The 25,504-nt window shown below is 34.7% G+C and overlaps 1 protein-coding gene across 1 annotated transcript in view; it reads right to left on the reverse strand.

The window, feature by feature from the left end:
• Positions 1–5,134: 5,134 nt before the first annotated feature.
• LOC133331776 (acid sphingomyelinase-like phosphodiesterase 3b) overlaps positions 5,135–25,504 on the reverse strand; it is a gene marked incomplete at both ends in the record, with an annotated part of 35,245 nt that continues 14,875 nt past the window's right edge. Inside the window, 3 exons of the mRNA XM_061540150.1 lie at positions 5,135–5,832; positions 14,355–14,530; positions 24,372–24,484. Coding sequence (XP_061396134.1) covers positions 5,135–5,832; positions 14,355–14,530; positions 24,372–24,484 — 987 coding nt within the window. The remainder of the gene's footprint in view (positions 5,833–14,354; positions 14,531–24,371; positions 24,485–25,504) is intronic.

Below are 25,504 nucleotides of genomic sequence, written 5' to 3' on the forward strand. Positions count from 1 at the left end.
AAAATTAAAACACAAAATATTTGTTTTATTCATTGAAATTACTTTCAGTTTTATTTATTTCTTTTCAGAATTAGGGTTATTTTGTATACACGTATAAGACTTAGTCTAAGCCAATAAACTCAAGGTCTCAAATCTAAAACTCGACTGAATCGAATAGTTCGAACTTTACGAATGAATCGTAATATAAGTGCATTACATTCTCATAATCTGTCAAGCTTTAGATGCTACCTTATTGTATCGCAATATCTAGATTTCATTTATATTCAATTTTTTGGGGAATTAAATATAAATACTAATGTTTGTTTTATTATTTTCATTTACACTTAAACACAAATGATTACAAATACATACAGAAACATATATTTTTTTTGTGGGGAGTCAAATTTATATGGTTTTATTGTACAAGTATTTATGTATTAGTGGTGCGGACAAAAGTACTTGCAGCATTAATGACCGTCGTATGTTGTTTATTATTTTTAGTTTTTTTTCATTATTATTATTTTACATATTTATATTGTATTTAGTTAGATATACTAACGAGTATGTATTATGAATAATTCATTATTCTATGGAATAGAGTACAATATTATTTTAGTATTATCTAATATGTTATAACACATGTATGTGGTATTATATAATTGTACATATTATTAATTAAATTCTTTAATATTTTTTTTTTTCGCTTGTCATATAAGAAATTACATATTCTATATATTTAGAATAATTATTTATTTTATAAGCATAAAGCGTCATGGAAATAATAAACGTACTTATTGACATATTTAAATGTAATTGTGTTTGCTATTACAAATTACAATTGCAAGCGAATTCAATTCAATAAAAATCAATATTTTATATTGAACACTTGTAATTGTTGCAAAGCAGCAAAATATTGTGGAATAACATCACTAATCTAAAAATTCTAAACATATTGAACATTTCAATACGATGAAATTCGAAAATTTCATTCATTAATAATTGAAAATTATCGGATATTGAATAAATAAAATACGATGAAGTTAGTTTTGAAAATTGGAATTCCATTCGTCATCGTAGTGTGAAGGATAATGATAAATAATCATTTAAGTTCGTCCGGGCAGAAATCGTGTTAACCCTCCAGCATGTGGTGAATATTCATACCTGATGTATCGCCCAAAAGTCATCGATACTCGATACAAACTTTTAATGTTCATTCAAATTAATATAAAATCTGAGGTTCCAAAATATAGTTTAAAAGCCCAGTAAGGACAGTTCAAACAGGGCCGACTATATGATACCCTTCACCACTTTGGGTACATACAAAAGATGCTCATATGTACAATATCCTTTAGATAGAATAGACACAGTATATTTTATGGAATCGGACGAAATTAACTGCGTAAATACCTAGATATTTGAACTAAATTAACGCAACCCATACATCTAAATCTGTAGAAGATCTATATATACAAATGGATGTATTTGAGCAACCGTGGCATCCACCATTTGGTATGCTGGAACACAGTGCGCTATACAAAATTTGTCTCGATACAAAATCCAATACACGTCGTTCTAGGTTTAATTTGGTACGTTGTACAGTTATTTGTCCTAAGCGGACGAACTTTAGATATTTGGTACATCATTTTGATGAAATAAGATAAAAATATATATGGAAGCTATATCCATAAAATATATATGGAAGCTATCCATAAAATATATATGGAAGCTATATCCATATATATTAAACGTGAAACGTCTTCAATCCAATATGCTATGCAATATTTCATAACCACGAACAGGCATAGGCTCCTCCATTTGTGTAGGTCAAATATTGGCAGTACGGCGCTCGATTTACATAAAATCGAACGATAAGATATATGGAAGCTATATCTAAATCTGAACCGATTTCAACAAAACTTCAACATGTAGAAACTTCAATACGCTATGCTAAATTTTGTCTCAATCGGACAAAAGTTGACAGTATGGTGCACCATTTACATAAAATCAGAGGAATCTATATATGTGGGAGCTGTATCATAATCTGAACCGATTCCAACAAAACATCACATACATAAATTTGGACTTAATTCAGTACGCTGTGCCAATCAGCCTAAATTTGACTATTTGGTGTTCTATTGCTCAATGGGAGCGATATTTAAATATGGACCGATTTCTATAAAACTTGACATATATCAATCTAGACCTAATTCAATACTCTGTGCCAAATTGTCATACAATAATCTAATCTGCAATTACGGCGTTGAGAAGCCCCAATGTCAACGGTCTACACTAAAATTTATTACTGCCATGAAAATGTAATAAGCGGACATCGGGTTAACAGCCAGCCACCAGTTGTTGTTGTGGAGTCAAGTGGGATTGAAAAACGAGCCCTTGGCTGGGGAATAAGGAAATAGTTGTAGTCGTTGTCTAGTCGAATGGGGTTGGAAAACGAGCCCTCGGCTATAAGTGAAGTATTTACTGAATAGGGCTGTCGCTGTGCCTAGCTGCCGCAAACCTCCGTCAGCGCTCATTGGACTGCTGCCATGCCAAACTGACGGGACGTCACCGCTCATCGGATTGTTGCTGTGCCAAGCTGCCGCTACACCAACAACTTTCTGTGTGCCGTCACCGTTCATCGGGGTGGCGCTGTGCCAATATGCTGCCAACCGGTTGCCGTCAACGTTCTTTCAACTGAATCTAGCTAAAAATTAAGCGCAATATATGTTGCTGAATCTATCTCAGCTTCAATGTCACACTCACTTAAAGTTTAAATCGATTTTTGGCTATTGGTAAAATATTATTGTAATTTTTTTAATAGGAAAATTCGACAACCAATGACAACTCAAATTGGAACCAATGCGGTTGAAAAAGGATTACAAAAGCTGTACCAAATAATGAGGCTACCATTATATAGGACTTACCATGAAACATGATTCAATATAAATTTTGGTATGGAGTTTTTCTACCCTTTGAGCAGTGGTGGGCATAGCAAATCATTAAAAATGACTGACGCAAAGACAATGCGTATTTAATCATCGACGCTCAGTTGCGATAGCATATATGGCTACGGATACCTGCCTTTAAGAGGACCCTCCCCATTCACGGGGTCAAATTTTTCTTCTCTTTTAAATTTTCAAATAAATATGTGCAACGTTACAAACCTTAACAAGCATTGGTATAGATTTACCAGCCCATTGAAAATCTTGAAAAATTAAAATCGAGAATGGGTGGGGTTCCTTTAAGGATACAAAATACAAAAAAAAAGTTTGTTCGCGAACTTTTATTAGTTCCAATATTCAAGCGTGCATTCGAAATGTCCAAAATCGGTCGAACTCCTTTTATGGAGGCTCTGTAAAAAAATAAATCGACATTTAAAGTTTTTTAAGACATATTATTTTATAAATACGGCTATGATCTTCAAAATGCCAAAAAATTGTTATAATTTTACTTGGGTGCTATGTCAAAACTTCAACATTTATTGAAAAATGACTTTAAATTAATTTTTACCCACCAAGCTATGTTACAGCCATTTCGATTTAAAAAATGCGCCTACGGCAATAAAGGTACCTAAAATGGCCTGTAAATAAATATGGGGAAATGAGACGGTACCATTATATGAGGCGCAGGGTAAAACCATTAACTTATATTAAACATTTACTGTATAGATTTTGTTTACCCTCTAAGAATCCGAAATTAAAGCCATTTTGATTTAAAAAGATTTCCAAAACAACTAAAAGGGGAGGCGCGACAAATAAAAAAAATTCAGCTTAGTACTTCAATTGACGTGATTTCGCTCCTATATAAAAATATGAACTTATATTGAAAATCCTTTTCAGGTGAACATCTTTGAGAAATCGCAATACGATATAGCAGAAACGTGAACTCGTTTGAATGCGTGGAAATCGCAATTGTCGGCTGATAAGGTCATTACACAAACATTTTTTCTCAAAAACGAGTTTCTATGACTAGAGCTTTACTCATAATCGGATTCAGATTTTGATACGTTATTCATCAAATCACGACTACCGAAATCGTTCTATATATGCGTGGGCCTGTCCATTATAAGTTGTTGACAAGTTGAGGCGACAGTTTTGGAAAAATCATTTTGGATTAGAGTCCGTTTATAGCTAATGATGACCATTATCGAACAAGAAGGCGCAAATGTAGCAAAATTTTAACCAGATTAGATCTGCAGAAATTTAAAACAAAATTGTAGTTGTATAGCATTTCAAATGATCGGTAGTTGTATGGGGTATCACAGCTACAGATTTTTAAATTAATTTGCGGAATATTAAAAAAACAAATCGTCAAAAATTTAATCATTCTAATTCCGTTGGTATTCTTGTTTTGAAGATTTTCCAGTTAGCGGAATGTAATGTAAGGAAGCAAAATAATTTATTTTTTAATTTACCGACACACTGAATTCCTAGAATTCCGTTTATCCATCTCTACAAAATGTTCAAAATAAACCATTTATTTAACAAATTAAAAAAAACAACAAATCAATTTGTTGTGAAAATTAACGTACAATTGTGTATCGTGTAATTAGTCTGTGTACACACTTAATTATTTATTTATTCATGTATTGTTATTGTTTCTTTTATTTTAACTATTTTATTTTTATTTGCAGTTGTTGTTGTTGTAATTGTATATATGTTAATTATTAGTGTAAATTTTACTTATGGTAGAACAACAAAACAAATATTATTATGCATTACGCCTCCTTATGTATGTATATGTAAATAACGGCAACCTAATTTACAACAATATGCAACATAGTAGTACAGTCAAAGCCGGAAGCCATAACGAACGGGAAATCATGTCGGAAACGAAAGCATAAAATGAAATGTTCAAAATTTCAAACTACACTCACAGCATCATTGCGCCCGCTTTGCAATCAGGCTGGCTCATGGATTAGCAAAATTTAATTAGAAATGCTCAAAGCACGAGAGCAGGTGGTTTCCGTCCGATTCCCTACACGAGCTCGGTTGGGCGTTCATTTGCCACTTGACCCACATACGATGACTTAACAATATATGACCATATCTTATGTGGGATATATGCAGATTCTTCTGGCTGCCGGCGAATGCAGTGATTCTGAAGATATTGTCAAGACTAGATGCGTTTGTGTTGGGACACAGTATAATAAATCTACTTGTATCCTCCTCTGTGGTGGTGAGCAGTGACTGAAATGTATTCTTATGCAGCTTGACAGTGCTCCTCTTGGCTTTATTAAAAATCAATAGATGTTTCTCGTGTATGTCCTTGCTTTTGTAGAGTTGGAGTGACCTGTCACTGTTGCATAAACAATTGGTGTCACGTCTGTAATTACAGTTTTGAACTTTGCCAAAATGGTGATGTGTTTCAAATGCCCTCATCGGCTTCTGTTGCATGCAAGAATTTCCACAGCTATGTTCGCTACCAGCCATCGACCCAACGGACACATTTCCCCTGTGTTCATTGTGATTGTGGTTATTCGTATTGTTGTAGTGATTGACATGGGTGATGGGCTTTGTTCTCAGTAAATTTGATTTCTCTGTGTTTATAAATTGGTTAAAATATAAATGTTTCTGACATTGTTGTTGACATGCAATTATTAGGCCAGTCATTGTCTGTAAAATATTTAATATCAGCTGCAAATTTATCACAGCAAATATAGAGAGCAACGTCAAGGGGATAATTCCGCTGAGTTGTTTTAAATTATCGGCACCCGAACGTAGAGCACTCTGTTCCTTTTCCAGACATTGGCGAAATTCTTTGTAATCGACACGGGTGATAGCACAATAATGGTTAAGCATACACACACTGTCGCATGGATCGGTTTGGTAGCGTACCGAATTGGCACGATAATATCTGAAAAGAAAGGGAGAAACACAGAAAAGTTTTAAATATTTTCGAATATATGTTGGAATAATAAGTGTGAATGAAATTACAATAAACAATAAGGTAACAAACTTGAATTTCATATATTTCAGGACTTATGAAGGACTTCCCCTTACGCTTTTATGTATAAAGATCAATAGGTATGCAGAGTGACAACAGGTTTATATAAATTACAATTGTTCTGTATTGAGACCGATTGAAAGTGTCTGCAGAGAGACCATAGATTTGTATAGAAACCACAGGTGTGTATAAAGATTAATTGATCAGTGTATACAATACATGGGTATATATAGTCGAATTGGTGTGTAGAAAGACCACAGGCCACTAGGTATGTAAACTGGCCGATTGTAAGTGTATATATATCACAGATAGCCTCAGAGTCCATAGGCGTGTAAAAAAAATATTAGTCTATATTTAGAAAAATATTTTTTATAATTACCCATGTGTCTTTCTAGCTTCATTTACATGAAATAGGATAATCAGTACTATATATGTAAATCATGGTCTATTAAGGCCAAAGCTCACACTATGCGAAATTTCAATGTGCCAATTGACTCAAAATGTCTTAATTAGTGAAACATTTAATTGAAATCGGCCTAAAGACCCTCTGGGTGTTCAAAGACCAAGCTAATTTAACGAAAATTATTTGGAGAGAGATCTATCATCAGTCTACCGGAGCTGCAGCAACTGGTGAGGAAATAATAGAGTAGAGGTAACTACACACCACATTAAGTAGGGTGCGACTAATACCCCAAAAAGCGGTCAGATCCTCATAGATTTCATCAATACTTACGGCCTAATAATATCCCTTAATATCACTACGTTATTAGAATTAGAGAGGTGGTTTTAGACATAACTAAATGTTCAATTAACTTAAGGGACGCCCCCCCCAAATTCACGATTTTAATTTTTCAAGATTTTCAATGGTCTGGTAAATCAATACCAATGCTTGTTATGGTTTGTAACTTTGCACAAATATATTTGAAGATTTAAGAGAGAAGAAAAATAATTTACAACAAATTTTGTTATTGTTTGGTTGTTGTTTTTTGTAATTAAAGAAAAGTACTTATTTTTGATGGCGGGCATGATAACTCCTCACTGGAACATCGGAATCCGAAAATTTCAACGGTGTTAGAAAGAGCATATGTCTGGCTCTCGTATGAACTAGGATTATTGACTTCGCTCTAAAATTAACAAGATAATGGACCTTTGAAAAAATATTTTTGGAAAATCGCCGATTTTTGACCAAAAACCAAGTTAAAAAATAAGGAAGATCTTCACCGATTGACTTTATCCCAGTTCATACGATAGCTATACACTCACTGAGAAACGTGTAAAAATTTGGAATCGATTGGGTTATTAGTTTTTTAGTTATCGTGCCCGCCATTCGCAAAAAAGAAAAACGCGTTTAAAGTTTGAGAAGCCCTCCGGCCGTCACTCGATGCTAACACAATAAATCGTCTATATCTTCAAGAGTTCTTGAGATATTCACTTGAAATTTTGTAGGGACATTCTGGAATTAGTGTAGATTCTAATAAAATCGAAATAATTTGATCCCGAGAATGGGGGGTCCCCTTAATAGACGTGGTACAAGAATGGAGAGTCCCACAAGAATACTCATTCTCTTACCATAAATATATTAGGTTTAAACACTTCGAGAAAGGAAATCTGCCTTCGACAGACCCTGGATGACTGGAGACATTTGAAACAAAGGAAAATAGTTCCGAAGAGCTCGCCGCAAGAAATCTGCAGTATACCGAGAAAGAATACAACAAAATGACAAGAGCCTCTGGAAAATGTTCTGTGAACAGGAATATAGAATAAACGACGTCTCAAAAATAGAGAAGTTTCCAATAAAAACCAACACTCATATCGAAAACAATGATATATAGATAGATAGAGGGAAAACCAGAATAGAGACAATAGATGAAGCAAAAAGGCTCCTCACGAAAGCTTACTTCCCGCCGAACACATCGACATCTGATGAAGTAACGCTGCACCTATGATTAATGGGCAAATGGTGAACGATTCATTGAAGACTTCTGGCCATTCGAAGCAGTTGGACAGACTCCCGCATTTCGTAACACATGTTTACGAAATGCGTACACTCCGAACGCCTGATATGAGCCAAAGCCCGGCAAGACACACTACGCAACACCAAAATCTTGTGATGCCAAATGTCCAAACCTTGACACGGTTGAATTTAATTCGTAGATTCATTTTCGCAACAATGGTCGACATAAATACCACTTATCAAGTAAAGACATCTGTAAGCAGCATTGCCCAATATGCCTGACGAGCCGCTTAACCAACGGCGAAACGCATCGCATAATGGTGGGAATGTAGTATCTATCTGGCGATCATGTAGCTCATCTCGAAAGAGAAATTAATAAAAAAATACACTTTATTTATTCATTTCGGATTCTACTCATGAATCTGACTCTTCGGAAAATAAGTTTAAAGTCAGAGTCAACGCAAAATTATGGCGACAGCGTTGTTTGCATTATATTGGATTCGGAGTCTATTCAAAATCATCTCGACGACATTGTTTGCATTACATTATTTCCATATACAAACTGTCGGTTTCGATTTAGATGTAGCTAGATGTTATCCGCCATGTTTTTGTGGTTTGCTTGCTATTTATTTTCCACCTTTTTCTACTGATATTTTCTTCTAAGACATAAATATGGGGGATGTTTATCTTAATTTTATGATTATGTGGCGACAATAATTTGCATATTGTTTATTTTCTTTTTAAACCTAAATGCATGTAAATTAGAATATATTAAATATTCTCTAATTAATCCTGAGGTATAAATAGTACATGTGATAATGTTTCGAAGTCAGTACCTAAAAGTATATTGAACGCCTAACAGTTACCTGAACCTGAAGCAGAATTATTCCCTTAAAAATGAAAGCCCTAAGTGTTGTTTTGATGATTGTTTTTGTTTGTGATATAAATGCCCTCTATACACGAGTCTGTGGTCCTCATTTAACGCAGTTGTTAGAAGCCGTATGTGTTAACGGCTACAATGGAATGCAGATGGCCAAGAAATCTACATATAAGCCATGTAAGTTGTTTACTATTTATAATGAAGATAAGTTATGTTTTAGCTTTCGTATTTTCTTTTATCAGTGACTTCAAACATTGACGCTTTAGATATATACAATGAGATCGATGATGATATATCTCCCTTTAAATCGGATTCCTTGTTGAAGGATATGTTGTACGGGGAACGTCTTAACACCTTGGCCAAAACCCGTAGGCAACGACATTTGTCTGGTGTTTATGATGAATGCTGTCGTAAACCCTGCAACATGGATGAATTACTAAGTTATTGTTTGTAATGTGTTGTTAATGGAAATTGTTGCAAGAATGAAATGATTATATTGTAAATATACACACATATATTAAATGTCCTTACACTTAACGATTTTATATGTGACAATTTGACATACGATAAATTCGAAAGTGTTTGTGTTGTCTTTTAAGTCCTGATTTATATTAGGCGAGTATACTTGCGGCAATTATTATCGTTCCCTTTTGAACTTGCTCCATGCGTCTATACAAGGCAATTCGGTTTTGAAAATATTTCTTTTTCATTTGATGTCAATAGTTTTTTCACATTTAGATAAATATAAAATGTCAACAAATACGAAATACACAAAACGAATTACCAGAAAATTGTCGGTACGAGCAATTTTTTTCCATTTCTATTCCCCTTGCCCTTCTCTCCTACAGTCAAAGACTTGCCGCAAGTAAACTCGCCTAATATAAATTGGGACTAAGTAAATTACAACAAGAAAACATGGTGGTTATTGTCGTTTTTTTATTATTATCGATATCTGTGAATCGATTTTTATACCCTTCACCACACTGTGCCACAGGGTATTATGTCTTTGTGCATATGTTTGTAACAGGAAAAAGAAAAAGAGATAGACATAGTCCCTGTATAGCATAACGTACTAAATTAAGTCAATAATGATGTGGTGTCCCAAAAATATTCTAATCTTAATGAATTTGGACAAGTTTTTCGTTGGAATTGTCTTTAATTGGGAATGTTGGGTTGTAATTGCGTGCAAAATAGGCCTGCTAATAAGTATCAATAGATTTTTGGGTCGGTTTTTAAACGAATTCGCTGTAATTTGGTATTTTGGTTTCGTATTTGTGTAACAACTCTCCCTACTAAATTTTATTATTATTATTATTATTATGTATATCTTCTACCTATACCTATAAAACTTCCGCCCGTTTTTCCTTACATACCAGGTTTTAGGCACACTTGCCAACCTGTATTACAGTTCCACGTGTTGATGGATCCTTAATTACACGAAACAACCAGTATACCCATTGCCCGGCCGAACTTATTGCCTTTTTCACTTTCTATTTTATAGAATAAGAATTTTATTGTAGAAGAACCGCAAAGGAAGTTGGTAAATAAAGTTTGACACCATTAAAGTTGTTCCGTCATACACCATAAGAAACAGATATTGAATATATAATATAAGAAAAGGACTGTTTCTAGAATGAAGACAAATATTGAACCTTGATAAATTTGAATTTATTTCGCATATGCTATTTCGCATCAGGGCGAAATAAATACATGTTATCAACATATGACTTTTGTAATGCCACATAGCCCAATATGCTTGATGAGCCGCTTAACCAACGGCGAAACGCTTCGCATAATAGTGGGTACGTAGGTTCTTCGCCTGGGTTACCTTTCCATTGCAAAACTTAGATCATTAAACTCGACTCGAAAAAGTATAAATAACTCACTTAAAATTTAATTCAAATAACAAATAAGTGAAAAAGCGTTAATGAAAATATAGGGAATATACCAAAAAGTGGACCTATACCGACATTTGTTAAAAGGAATTATGTAAACCATAATACAAATTTCAGAAATTTTTAGTGGATAATTATACCCTCAGCCTTTTGGCTAATGCGGATGTATACAAATTAACACGGTGAAAATGTGCCTCATCGAAATATTGGTTCTAGACCCCATGTTTCTTTGAACCAAATCCGTTTCAGAAAACTAAAATTTCATCCAAACTTTGCCCATCTTATTATTTTTTCCAAACTTAGTTCAAATTCAAAGATGGGGAATATCGGTCCACTCCTTCTGGAACCTCCCCACAGGGGCTAGGTCTAAATGCGGCTATAGTTCATTATCGAACCTTACGTTATAATTTTGTATCTCGCTATCCTCCGCTGGAAAAATGATTACAACAGAGTCTTAGAACCAAACTCAAAACGCGGAACAAATCAGATAACTATTTTAATATAGAAAAGAGGGTTATATGGGGACTACCGCAAAAAGGGGGCGAATATTAATAATTGTTGGTAGGGAGATTTGTTACCATATACGACTACAAAATACCAAATTGCAACAACTTCGGTTAAAAACGCGCTCAAGAACCCCAAAATACCGAAAATTGGGGATACTCTAATATGGGGGCTATCCGAAAAAATGAACCTATATTCATAATTTTCTGTGGGGAGATTTGGTACCTATTAAGAACTCAAAATACTAAATTACAGCTAATTCGGCGGAAAAATACGCTAAAACCCCCCAAAATACTGAAAATTAGAAGGTACCGTTATATGGGGACTACCTTAAAAAGTTTTTTGTGGAGACATTTAGTACCCAATAAGAACCCAATGTAGCAAATTTTTAGCGAATTCGGTTGAAAAACGCCCTCAAGAACCCCAAAACACCAAAAATTGAGGGGTACCATTATATGGGGGGTACCAGAAAAATTTACCTATATTTATAATTTTTAGTAGGGACATTTGCTATCCAATAAGAACTCAAAGTACAAAATTTCAGCGAATTCGGTTGAAAAACACGCTCAATAACTTCAAAATACCGAAAATTGGGGGTACTCTTATATGGGAGCTATGCCTAAACTTGGCTAGATCGTCTTAGAATTTTACCTTAATTTTACTTTATAGGGTCGGAAATGAATATTTCGATTTGTTACAAACGGAATGGCAAAATTAATATACCCTCCATACTATGGTGGAGGGTACAAAAAAACTGTTTATTTTCTATAAAATGACTATAGATGACTTTTAAAACATTTAACTCATTGTAACAAGTTTATGACACTCGAACCATCCTTGGTAAAGAACAAACATCAAATAATCGAAAACTTCAGTTTTGTACAATACTGTATTTTTTTTCGAAACAATTAGTGTCAATATTATTATGTGAACATCCAGTTCAACAAGTGTAACGTTCATAAAAATTTACACATTGTTAATAATGTTGACAGCGATAAAGGTGGTGTTAGTTAATGAATGGCAAAAGTTCAGTAGATAACGTTAACACACACACACACTCAAACATGTCGGGTACTATATTATTAAAATATCATATGTCACGTGATACAGAAACACTACTATACAATTGATATATGTACGTGCAATGGTCTTTCACTGATATACACATATACACGATAGACATCTATATATAATTACGGAGCTAACAGCTTGTTTTAACAAAGCGCGATCTGTTTTTATGTACTAATTACATATAGTAAATTTGTAATTTGAAATGTTTTGTTTTGTGTAATTTGAAATTCCGAGTTTTTTGAAGACCATAGCAAAAAAGGGTCTATGTCAAAACAATGAACTAGTTTTGATATAGACCCTCCTTCAAAGCTCAGCCACATTATCTATATATTGAAACAAAATTTTACTGCATTTGTTTTTATAGTCCCCATATATGATGTGTGCCAAAATTGCCTTCAATCGGCTCAGATTTATTTATTTCCCATTTGTATACCCTCCACCATAGTATGGAGGGTATATTAATTTTGTTTTTCCGTTTATAACTCATCGAAATAATCATTTCCGACCCTATAAAGTATACATATTCTTGATCAGCGTAAAATTCTATGACGATATAGTCATGTCCGTCTGTCTGTTGTAATCACTCTAGCCTCTAAACGAATTGAGATAGATCGCCGAAAAATTAAGCATAGAGTTTTTTGTCTGCAAGCAGCTCAGGTTCGAAAATGGGCTATATCGGTCAACGTTTAGGCATAGCTGTCATATAAGCGTACACACCAATTTTCGGGTTCGGGTTATTTTGGGGTTCTTTAGCGCGTTTTCAACTGAATTCGCTGAAATTTGGCACGTTGTGTTCTTATTGGGTTCCAAATTTCTCCACTAAAAATTATAAATATAGGTCCACTTTTTATGGCAGCCCCCATATAACGGTACCCCCAATTTTTGGTATTTTGAGCGTGTTCTTCAAGCGAATTCGCTGTCATTTGGTAGTTTGTAGTCGTATATGGTATATGGTATCTCCCTACCATGAATTATTAATATTCGCCCCTTTTAGGGTTAGTGCCATACAACCCTCTTTTTAGATTAAAATAGTTAACTGATTTATTCCACGTTTTGGGATTGTATCCGTATAGCCGCATTCCATAGTATGGGGGATATTCTGCACTCGAACTTGAGCTATATCGGTGCTCATTTAGGCATAGCCCCTCGTATAATGATAACTCCAAATGTTCGGTAATTCCAACACGATGTAATCAATATTGATCACCGTTAGGGATAGCCCATAACTTTGCCCTGTAAATTGCCTCATTTTGAGGATTTTATATACATTATCTACCTCATGTTTTATCTACCATGTTTTTGGGTTTTGAGATTTTATGAAAAATCATCATTAGAAATTGGTGAAATTTGTATTTGGTGGTTTACAAAAATCGATAGGTAGAATTGTCGTTAATGTCCACAATTTGATATATTCCCTGTATTTTCATTTCACGTAACTACCAGTAGTGGAGGGTATCTAAAGTTCACTTGTTATTTTTCGTCCGATTTCATGGCAACATGTATAACAGTATAAAAATTTCGCTTTACAACAAACATAAAAAACGCATTACAAACACCCGGACTTAGCACTACACCCCAAAATCTAGCTTCAAAATTATGGGTTGGAACTACAAAAACGCGTCTGGTGACACCCCTTCATTCCACCGAAATTCTATTCATAATTTTTTTTTATTTTTAGTTTTTTTTTGCTTTCGTTAATGTAATTGGCAAATTGCCTCCGTACAAATAGTTACAGTGCAATATCTATTTTAAATTCGATTGTAAGAAAATTAGCATAAACAAACATTTGGCAGCGGATGGCAAACCTGATGCAGCAACAAAAAACTAAAAACTGAAATTGTTACAAATATTATTCGGTTTCTTTTTCGTTACTCCAAACTCTTGCCATTCAGCCCGCCCATTCATACCATTCACCTTTGTTGGGACTGTTTTGGTTTTTTTTCCAACAGTCTGTTCTCATTATAGCCCAGAGGGACGATGTGAAATGGCTTTTGTATGTGGGGCATGAACGCAGGGACGCATGGGGCGAAATATGTTTGCAATTCAAATTGTATAAAAAAGAAATGGATGAAAGTGTATATACACAGAGAGATAAACAAAAGGATACAACCCAAACGAATGCACTTACTTGGCAAACCAGGATCCATCGTTGCTGGTAAAACGATCCACAAAATTGTGCAAGGAAATCGCTGATATATCACTTAGGGCATAGTAATGTGTAAGGTTGTATTCTGGCACCCAATTCGGTTCTCCCAGCAGATTGGCACTCTGCAAATCCATATAGTACTGGGTGTAGTCCAAAACCTATAATTATGCATAGAAGAAAAAAGAAAATAAGTTTGGAACGATGAAGAAGAAGAAGTAGCTCCACATAAAAACTGTAACATTTCATTATGCTTCAAATGTTTTTTCCTGATTGTAAGGAGGTTTGTGTTTAAGTTTCGATTTTTTGTTTGTAGTTGTAATTTTCGTCCCAATGGATGGCCTGCTGTTAACGTCATTTGTTATGGTCAAGTGTTGAGTTTTTATTTGTTTTCTTTTCTTTTCATTTCGTTTTTTTGTTTCTTCTTGTTCTATAAATATGGCTTTGTTGGTTTAAGCTTTTTGTGAATGAATTGAAAGAAATATGCAAACAATAGCAAAAATTATCGAAAGTAGAAAAACCCGTGTTGTTCTCCTTTGTAAAAATAAATGCAATGGTAAAAAAATACAACACAATGTGTATTTTCACAATACACTCCATACATACATACATACATTTTCATGTGACACATTTACATTTTTATCTTTTTGTTTTTGTATGACCTAAAAAACAATTGCGAGAGGAGAGGAATTATGTCATGCATAGCCGAATATGCACAAAGTCCTACATTACTTACAGTATATGGAAAATATTCCATGTGGTGTACATTAGAGACTACTGCCTTAATTGGGAGTGTGTATCAAGATATATACATAAAGGGTTGTGCATTTCGTGGTTCCAACAGTAAATGTAAATAAAACGCATGTAAAATATTTGTTCATGATATATCTAGTTGTGTAGGGTATACCTTACACAACTATGTTGTCAGGGTATTATAGCTTTGTGACCCACCTTTTAGTATACCGATCGTCATGTCTCAACCAGTTGAGTTGATTTAGACAAATCGCTCATTTGCTGCAGGAGAGGCATGACTCAAAAAAACGTGTTTTTCGAGTTAATGATGTACGATTGTTCGCTATAATAGAACTCATGTTGTGTAAAAAATGCATATGAATGAGAAGCTGTAGAAGTTCTTCAGTCCCATATAAAGTGCGAGTAAATTGAAAACTTAAAACGCATTTTCTGCAAAAGCGGGTCTTTTGAGTTATGCCTGTCTTGCAGCAAATGAACGATATGTGTCTGTCCATATGTCCATTATAATTTGTAAACACAATACATGCCACAGTTATAGGCCAATCATTATGCAGTTTTGCATGTAGGGCGGGTTCGGGTCAAGGAAGACTCCTATAGCTTTTTGGTAATGATCGGTTATATATAGGGGATGAAATGGGCCAAAAACTTTATACAATTTTTGGAATGTTCCCTATATTTACACTTCAAGTAACTATCTGTAAACTTATGGTGGGGGTAACCAAAGTTCGGCACGGCCGAATTTAATGCCTTTTTGTCAAGGGGCTGAAGGGAGGAATTTACCAACATTGGTACCTTTTTGCTCACCACTATACGTTTTTATACCCTCCACCACACTGTGGTACAGGGTATTATGTCTTTGTGCATATGTTTGTAACAGGCAAAAGGAAACGAGATAGACACAGGGTTCGCTTTGAGAATATGCATAGAATCACTTTCTGAGTCAATTTATGCATGTCCGTCTATCCGTCCGTCCGGTCGTCCGTCCGTCTATCCGTCCATGTATTTTTGTGAGCAAAGTACAGGTCGCATTTATGATCCGAATTGAATGAAATTTGGCACAGCCTATTTGTTTGGTCCAAGGACGAACCCTATTGAAATTGGAGAAAATCGGTTCAGATTTAGATATAGCTCCCATATATACTTTCGTCCGATGTCATCTAAATGGTGGGCCAAACTTCCAATATTTATCCGATTGAAATAAATTAGCACTGCGTACTGAATTACGTCCAGTTTGATGTCTGCGAAGTTTTGTAAAATTCGGTTCAGATTTAGATATAGCTCCCATATATACTATCGTCCGATGTCACCTAAATGGTGGGCCAAACTTCCAATATTTATCCGATTGAAATAAAATTTTGCACTGCGTACTGAATTAAGTCCAGTTTGATGTCTGCGAAGTTCAGATTTAGATATAGCTCTTACATATAGGTTCGTCCGATTTTATGTGAATGGTGCACCCAACTCCCATTTAGGATAGAGTGTGTTAAGTTTCATTCAAATCGGATCAGATATAGATGTAGTTTCGTCCAATTGTATGTAAATGGAGCACCAACCTCGAAATTTTTGTCCGATTGAAACAAAATTTCAGTAGGATAGAGTGTGCTGAGTTTCATTGAAATCGCGTCAGATTCAGATATAGATATATATAGTTTCTTCCGATTTTAAGTAAATAGTGAACCAAACTCCCAAGATTTGTTCGATTGAAACACAATATTTTCGTCCATTTTCATGCAAATGATGCACCGAGGAGCTTACGTTTGGTGGCGTTACATGAAATATTGCAAAGAGACCAAATAACTAAAGTTTTTTTTTTTTCGATTGGAAAGAATTTCTGCACAACGTATAATATTGGAGCTACGATAACGCGTATTGGAGTTTGTAAAATATATTCATATCTAAATATAACCCCTATATATTTTCTTCTGAGTTCATGCAATTTGTGTACCAAATAATAAACATTTCTTGGTTGTCCAATGATTCTAAGTCTGTCAGGCTTTTGTATACATTAGCATCTCTTGTATGTACCCAAAGTGGTGAAGGTTATCATATAGTCGACCCCGTCCGACTTTTGAACATTCCTTACTGGTTATTGTATGAAAAACTTCCTGGCAATAAAGAGATTCTTGTATATATATATATATATATATATCATTTGCCGCAAGGCCGGTAAAAATCAATCAGAAAAATCGTTTTAATTTCCAATTGAATCACATCTTATACGGAACAGAGGAACTTCTATTGAAGAGTGTGTAAGATATATTCACCTGAATTTATTACACAAAATCAGGTCAGAGGTAGCGATTAATTGTGCATCAATAATAAAAAATCACGATTTTTTTTTGTGCCGGTTTCGCAGTTGCGATATAGTATTATTTTCGATTGCAACACCTTTCAAATTTTTTACATCACTTTTTTGTATTGAATAACTCATATTCATGCATGATGTATGCATATTCAGGATGTGCACCCATTTTATGTTTGCTACACTGAAAATTGCATAATGATTTATTCTACTTTTTGTTATTTTGCATATTGCTATTTTATGGATGTATCTTCAGATGTTCATGTAGTTGAACGATTTTAATAAAAGTGTGGCATAAATTTAAAAAAAGGTGTTGAGAAAGTGATTTCTTCAGTATTTATATGCCGTTGTGAATAACAGCCATATAAGTAGTTAGTAATTGATATACTGATAGAGTCTAAGTGCGACCTAAGTAGCATCATAAATATGTTAATTATTAATTATCATTTAGGAATAGTATAAACTAAAGTATAAAAGAATTTTATTAGGGTCGATTTGGAACGTTGAGCTCAATTTCGTTTCAATCGAACATAAGTAGAATAATTGGCATGAAATTTCACGAAATTCAAAAGTGTTCTTCCTTGGACAAAATATCATACCATTTGGATCATAAGAGTAACGTTTAAATTGTTTTAAATAATACAAATTAATTATGGGTTTAATTCGATTCATTTTATACGTAATAATTTTGGTATTTTTTTTATAGATTAAGATTTTGTAAATTTTTCGTTTTTTTAATACTGCAAGTCAAAAATATTTTATATATATTTTTTACAATGAATAAAAAATTATTAAAAATAATTGGAAAGTGCTCATGAAAAAAGTTACAACAAAAAGTATTAAAACAATGCTTAAATCTACAACCGAGAAAAACGTAGTTGATTTATGCTTTTTTTATAATTTTCATTTCATGTTTCGTAGGTAATGTCCTAGTTTGATATGTGGTAAGGACTGCTCAACAGGGAACAATGTTCATTCAATGTGAATTTGTTCGTCCCCTTTGTAAAATTTTTTAGTTTGATTTTTGGCACAGCACTGAAAAAAACACTATGTGATCACTAGCTTTGCCTGAAAACGTTATTGGTTACTATGAAGAAAGACAAATACTTCATTGTAATCGAAACCCGTTTGGTTATATCACGCAAAATTTAATCAAAATTTAATGGAAATTGATATATTACAAGCACTGTACATTTATATATACCGAACCATGAAGAAAAACTAAAGCTGAAAAATTATAAGTAAGAAAAGTGTTAAGTTCGGCCAGGCCGAAATTTGGATACCCTCCACCATAGGTAGGTACTGATAGTTACTTGAAGTGAAAATATGGGGAACATACCAAAAAGTGGACCTATACCGACAATTCTACAAACCGATTTATGTAAACCATTATGTTCACCAAATAAAAATTTCAGCGATTTTTAATGGGGATTTCTCCTAAAATTTGAAAGCACCGAAACGTGGACCGATATTGATAACGAATGGTAGAGTGTATAAATTTACAGAGCAAAGTTATGTGAGACTATGTCCAAAGGAGGACAAATATTGATTACATAGTTAGGAATAAGCGAATATTTTGGGTTGTCATTATAGGAGGGGCTTTGCCTAATTAATGACCGATAAAGCCCAATTTCGTTTTGTGTCTCAATACTTTCCCTCATGAGGTGTCATTATATGCCTAATAGCTGAACGATATATTAAATCGACGTCAGGTTCGAGTTTTTATACCCTTCACCACACTGTGGTACAGGGTATTATGTCTTTGTGCATATGTTTGTAACAGGCAAAAATAATCGAGATAGACCCATGGTTCCTTTTGAGAATATGCATAGAATCACTTTCTGAGTCGATTTATGCATGTCCGTCTGTCCGACTGTCCGTCCGTCCGTCCATGTGTTTTTGTTAACAGAGTACAGGTCGCATTTATGATCCGATCTGGATGAAATTTGGCACAGATCACTTAATTGGCCCAAGGACGAACCCTTTTGAAATTGGAGAAAATCGGTCCACGTTTAGGCATAGCTCCCATATAAGGGTACCCCCCAATTTTCGGTATTATGGGGTTCTTGAGCGCGTTTTTCAACCGAATACGCTGAAATTTTGTACATTGGGTTCTTATTGGGTACCAAATTATTCCACTAAAAATTATAAATATAGTTCCAGTTTTTCTGGTAGTCCCCATATAACGGTACTCCCAAATTTTTGGTATTTTGGGGGTTCTGATCGTATTTTTCGACCGGATTGACTTTAATTTAGTACATCGAGTTCTTATTAGGTAGCAAATATCTCCACTAAAAATAATAAATATAGGTCCACTTTTTCGGGTAGCCCCCATATAAGGGTACCCCCCAATTTTCGGTATTTTGGGGTTCTTGAGCGCGTTTTTCAACCAAATACTTTGTAATTTGGTTTTTTGTAGTCGTATATGGTAACAAACCTCCCTCCTAAAAATTACTAATATTCGCCTCCTTTTAGGGGTGGTCCCCTTATAACCACCTTTTTATACCCTTCACCGCACTGTGGTACAGGGTATTGTGTCGTTGTGCATATGTATGTAACAGGCAAAAATAATCGAGATAGACCCATGGTTCCTTTTGTGAATATGCATAGAATCACTTTCTGAGTCGATATATGCATGTCCGTCCGTCCATGTATTTTTGTTAACAAAGTACAGATCGCATTTATGATCCGATTTGTATGAAATTTGGCATAGTTTCGTCCGATTTCATGTAAATAGTGCACCAAACTCCCAATAGTGGTCCGACTAAAGCAATATTTTGCACAGAGTACTGAATTAGGTCCCGACTGATGTATGAGAAATTTTGTTGGAATCGGTTCAGATTTATATCTAAATATGCTATATATAGTTTCGTCCGATTTTATGTAAATGGAGCAACATACTGCCAATATTTACCCGATTGAGACAAAATTTTGCACCGCGTACTAAATTAGGTCATTGATGAATGCGAAGTTTTGTTGAAATCGGTTCAGATTTAGATATAGCTCCCATATATAGTTTCGTCCGATTTAAGGTAAATTGTGCACCAAACTCCCAATATTGGTCCGATTGAAGCAAAATTTTACACAGAGTACTGAATTAGGTCCCGACTGATGTATGCGAAATGTCTATATCTACAGGATATTGTAGATATTAACATGTCTTGCATGTACCCATAGTGGTGAAGGGTATCATATAGTCGGCCCCGTCCGACTTTTGAACTTTCCTTACTGGTTTTAATTCCGATATCCTAAAAAGAGGAATGATTAGAATTTCACACTTTGTTGGGTAAAAACTGACAATTTCGAGTGTCGAATAGCCTCCATACTATGGTAGAATACGCCTTTATTCAACCCTTTCAGTGTTTTTGTCGAATATATTCGACTCTCTTTCTATTGATGTTTTCTGAAAGACAGACGAAACTGTCCGAGGGTTAAAATGAAAATTGATATTTTTTCGAAATTCTATGCCATTATAAGATTTTAAATACAAAACTTTAGATTTTTATTTCGACAAACAATTTTTTTGACACTGAAAGGGTTAATATAAAAAGTAGGTTATATGGGGACTACCCCTAAAAGAGCGCGAATATTAATAATGTTTGGTAGGGAAATTTGTTACCATATACGACTCCATTAAACAAAATTGCAGCGAATTCGGTTGAAGGAGGATCCCCTTATATGGAGGTTACCCGAAAAAATTTACCTATATTTATAATTTTTAAAAAATTTACCTATATTTATAATTTTGCTATCCAATAAGAACTCAAAGTACTAAATTACAGCCAATTCGCTCAAAAACTACGATCAAAACCACTAAAATACTGAAATTTTTGGGGGGTACCGTTATATGGGAGCTACCAGAAAATGTGGACCTTTATTTATCATTTTTGGTGGAGAATTTTTGCACCCATTAAGAACATAATTTACCGAATTTCAGAGAATTCAGTTAAAAAACACACTCAAGAACTCCAATATCTGAATATTGGGGGCTACCCTTATATGGGAGCTATGCCTAAATGGGGACCATCTTTGAACTTGATCTGCTTGCCGACAAAACACAAATCTATGCAAAATGTTTTGCGATCAATCTGAATTCGTGTAGAGGCTAGAGTGATTACAACAGGCGGACTAACATGTTTAAATCGTCATCGAATTTTACGCTGGTCATAGGGTCGGAACTTGGTATTTCATAGGATCGGAAATTATTACTTGGATGCGTTATAAACGGAAAAAACAAAATTAATATACCCTCCGTATTATATTGGATGGCATATAAATCCTAACAGGAGTATAGACATAGAATTTAATTCCGAAGAATATATTACAAAAGAGTTCAAATTTTTAACAAATGCCATTTCATCGCAAGGGTCGGCTATTTTTTTTTTAATTTAGCTGCACACATAGTCCATACAATTACTACTACATACCGTCCATGACCTCTTAATGGATATTAGAAATACTGTTGAAAATCACAATACAAGTGCAGAAACAAACAGCAAAAAACACACACACGAACATATAGTCCCACTTGGGGACTCAACACAAAATCCACATTCGATTTAAGTAAAAAAGTCGAATCCCGCACTGCTATGTGTACTTGTTTATGGTTTAATACCCATACGGGCTAGAATTGTGTTGAGAAGTTTAAATGAATGCATTGGACAAGCACACCATTCAAAGAATTTCAACAAAAGATTCAATAAATCAAATGAGAATTGTTTCGAACATCAGAACACTTGAATGTGGAACACCATAGTCGCATGTGACTACATTTTTAGACACATGCATACATATGTAGAGAGTTGGTAGTACATTTCAACGAGATAGCCCAATATCGAATGTAGAATTTTTTCAAATAAAATAGTACGAAGTAATTAGAAGGAGGCTTCAAACAAGATGTGTTAGATATGAAATTATTCGGTATTTCGATAACTAATACGTTTGAAGCATTTATTTCATGACATTTGACGGAACAACGGAATACATTTCATAAATCTAAAAAAAAAATAAACACAGTTCAGAATATAGCTGGTGCAACCAAAGGTGTTGAAGAAAACCAAAGCATGTCAATTCCTCGTTCTTCTTTAAAATTGATCACTCCGAAAACGTCATTGAATTAAGGTTTCGCTGTTACGACACATATTTTTTTTAAATTAATACAAGAACTCAAGCCGGTTGATAATCAAATCGGTAAGTGGATCTTTCATAAAATTGAATTGATGAGGTCTTTTTAAGCCCTGGTGGCAACGTATACAAAGAAAATTGTTGCAGCAGGGGAGGTCGCTTATTGCAACCAATTTCATTATAAATGATTTCGACTGATAAAATATATAGTTGATCAGAATAAAGTTCTATGCCGATTTTGTTTCTGTCCGTGTGTTCGAATCACAACCGTATCCCCATATAACGGTATCTCAAAATATTCCATATTTTGGGGATGTCGGACGCGTTGTTTTTCATCTGAATTGGCTGTAATTTGGTATTTAGTGTTCTTAATGTATAGGGAACCACCCCACTAAAATATTAACATTGGCTTGTTCCAATGTAACGGTACTCCCCCTCCCTCAATATTCGGTATTTTGGGGATGTTGGGCATGTTTTTCAATGGCTGAAAGTATATATTTTGGATTCTTACCGAGTGTAAACTATCACAACTAAAAATTATTACGTCGATGGTACGACTGTCACCTGTCAATTCGGAACTGATAAAGTACACAGTAATTCTCATTCACTTCGTAGTACCATATGGATATATGTTACACGAGTGACGAAGATGTGTGGTTCGTCCGCAGTCTCGTATACTCTTTGCCAGCTCCTCGCTCTTTGTCAGCTCATAGCCCTGTAGCATCGAGCCGACTGTAGCCGATATTCAGCGAGTCGACATCAGCTAGCCCAGAGCCGATTGTAACCGGCCGATCACCAACGAGCCGACATTCGCTAACCGAGCATCTTCGAGCCGACTGTAACCAGTCGAATCCATTCGAGCCAACCACAACAAACCCGAATACCAACCATGCCATTATTATCGAGCCGACATCACTTAGCCGAGTACTTAGCTTACCTCACATCCAAACTATTATTAATATTATAAACATCAGAGTTTTTAATAAATATTGAAATTGTCACCCTGGCAGCGACTGATCATTCTTCGGACTTAGTTTAAAAAAATCTTAGTTAAAACCAGTGAGCGGAGCAGTATAGTCGGACGGGGCCGACTATAGGATACCCTACACAACTACCATAGAATTATTATTTTCTGCGGATGTTTATTCCGAGCCTGGGCAATATTTCGTGATATTCGCATATTCTTGCCCAATTAGAGGTCAGCAGCAGCTGTTTCTTACACTGACATATTTTCTGAATATTCCCAATATTCAGTATAGCTCTTCTTATTATTTGTCGAGATTCCCTTCACCGTGGGTTTTGTTGTGATGTTCGGATTCTGGTCTATAGATCGACTCCAAAAAATACAAAAACTTAAGTTTTCGGTCCACTTCATCCCAAAATTATTATCTGATCATCACCGAAAATTATAGGTGTTGTCCTTGACCATAACTTGATCCTCATGGAAAATTGCAAAGGTATCAGCGCTATATTTCCGTCCTCTAGTGTGGCATCGTGTTTGCAAATTATAATGGACAGACGGACGGACACACATGTCTATATCGAATCAGCTAGTCGAGATATGACGATCGGTATAATTAAAGGTGGGTCTAGGACCAATATTTTGCGGCGTTACAAACGCTTGGGGTTGCACAAAGCTATAATACCCTGACAACATAGTTGTGTAGGGTATAAAAATCAACAATCGTCAAGTTGTGTCAAATAATTGTCATTTATTTAGGTTTACTTTTAAAACCACGAAATTGATAACTGTATATTCAATTTGGGGTAACGTACCCTATAGTCTATACGTAAAGTATACATGTGTTTATGTATATTCTTACCTGTCCAGAGTCTGTATCGAATTTATATAATCGCATAGCCGGATTGTTAGAGCCCACACTCATTTTCCTTGGCGTTACCGATGGTGACATCATCATCCAGGAAACAGGTGTACCTTTAAAACAAATATTAAAAAAACATATTAGAAGTTTATATTGATTAAATTAAAAAAAAATATTTTAAAATTAAATGTTTACAAACATTTTATCTACGAATGCTGTTTTAATTCAATGCAACATTGGATACTTGATGCACCATTTACATAAAATCGGAAATATATATGGGAGCTTTATAAAAATTTGAACCGTTTCTATCCAAATTTACTAGTAGTTATTTCTTGTCCCATATCGATACGTTGTTCAAAATCTTGTGTCAATCAGACAAACTTAGATAAAATCGCACGAAAATATATATTGCACCTAATTCGGAATTGATTTTTTCAAAACTTTTCAGAACCATTTTGTAGACCCATTTAGATACTTTGTGCAAACATTTGTGGCAATCGAAAAAAAAACTTTGCACCATTCACTTAAAATCGCACGAAAATGTGTATGGAAAATATATCCAAATTTTAACCATTTTCACCAAAACCTGACACACCTCTGTGACAATCGGTCCAACTTAGCGTCTTTGATGCACCATTATACCTAAAATCGGACGAACAATCGGACGATAAAATCGCACGAAAATATATATTGCAGCTAATTCGGAATTGATTTTTTCAAAACTTTTCAGAACCATTTTGTAGACCCATTTAGATACTTTGTGCAAACATTTGTGGCAATCGAAAAAAAAACTTTGCACCTTTCACTTAAAATCGCACGAAAATGTGTATGGAAAATATATCCAAATTTTAACCATTTTCACCAAAACCTGACACACCTCTGTGACAATCGGTCCAACTTAGCGTCTTTGGTGCACCATTATACCTAAAATCGGACGAACACATACGGGGGAGCCACATCTAAATCTGAAACGATTTCACCAAAACTTGATACACAGGAAAGTAGTAAAGTCGGACGGGGCCGACTATATAATACCCTTTACCATTTTGGGTATATTCAAAAGATGAATCCTAAGAGACGTCGCATTTTTAAAGGACCAGTAAAATGAAATTGGATCCATAAACATCTCA

The sequence above is a fragment of the Musca vetustissima genome, unplaced genomic scaffold (genome assembly GCF_032173495.1).
Source record: "Musca vetustissima isolate MV318-11 ecotype Yass unplaced genomic scaffold, APGP_CSIRO_Mvet_v1 utg41211, whole genome shotgun sequence".
NCBI classification, from domain to species: Eukaryota; Metazoa; Arthropoda; class Insecta; order Diptera; family Muscidae; genus Musca; species Musca vetustissima.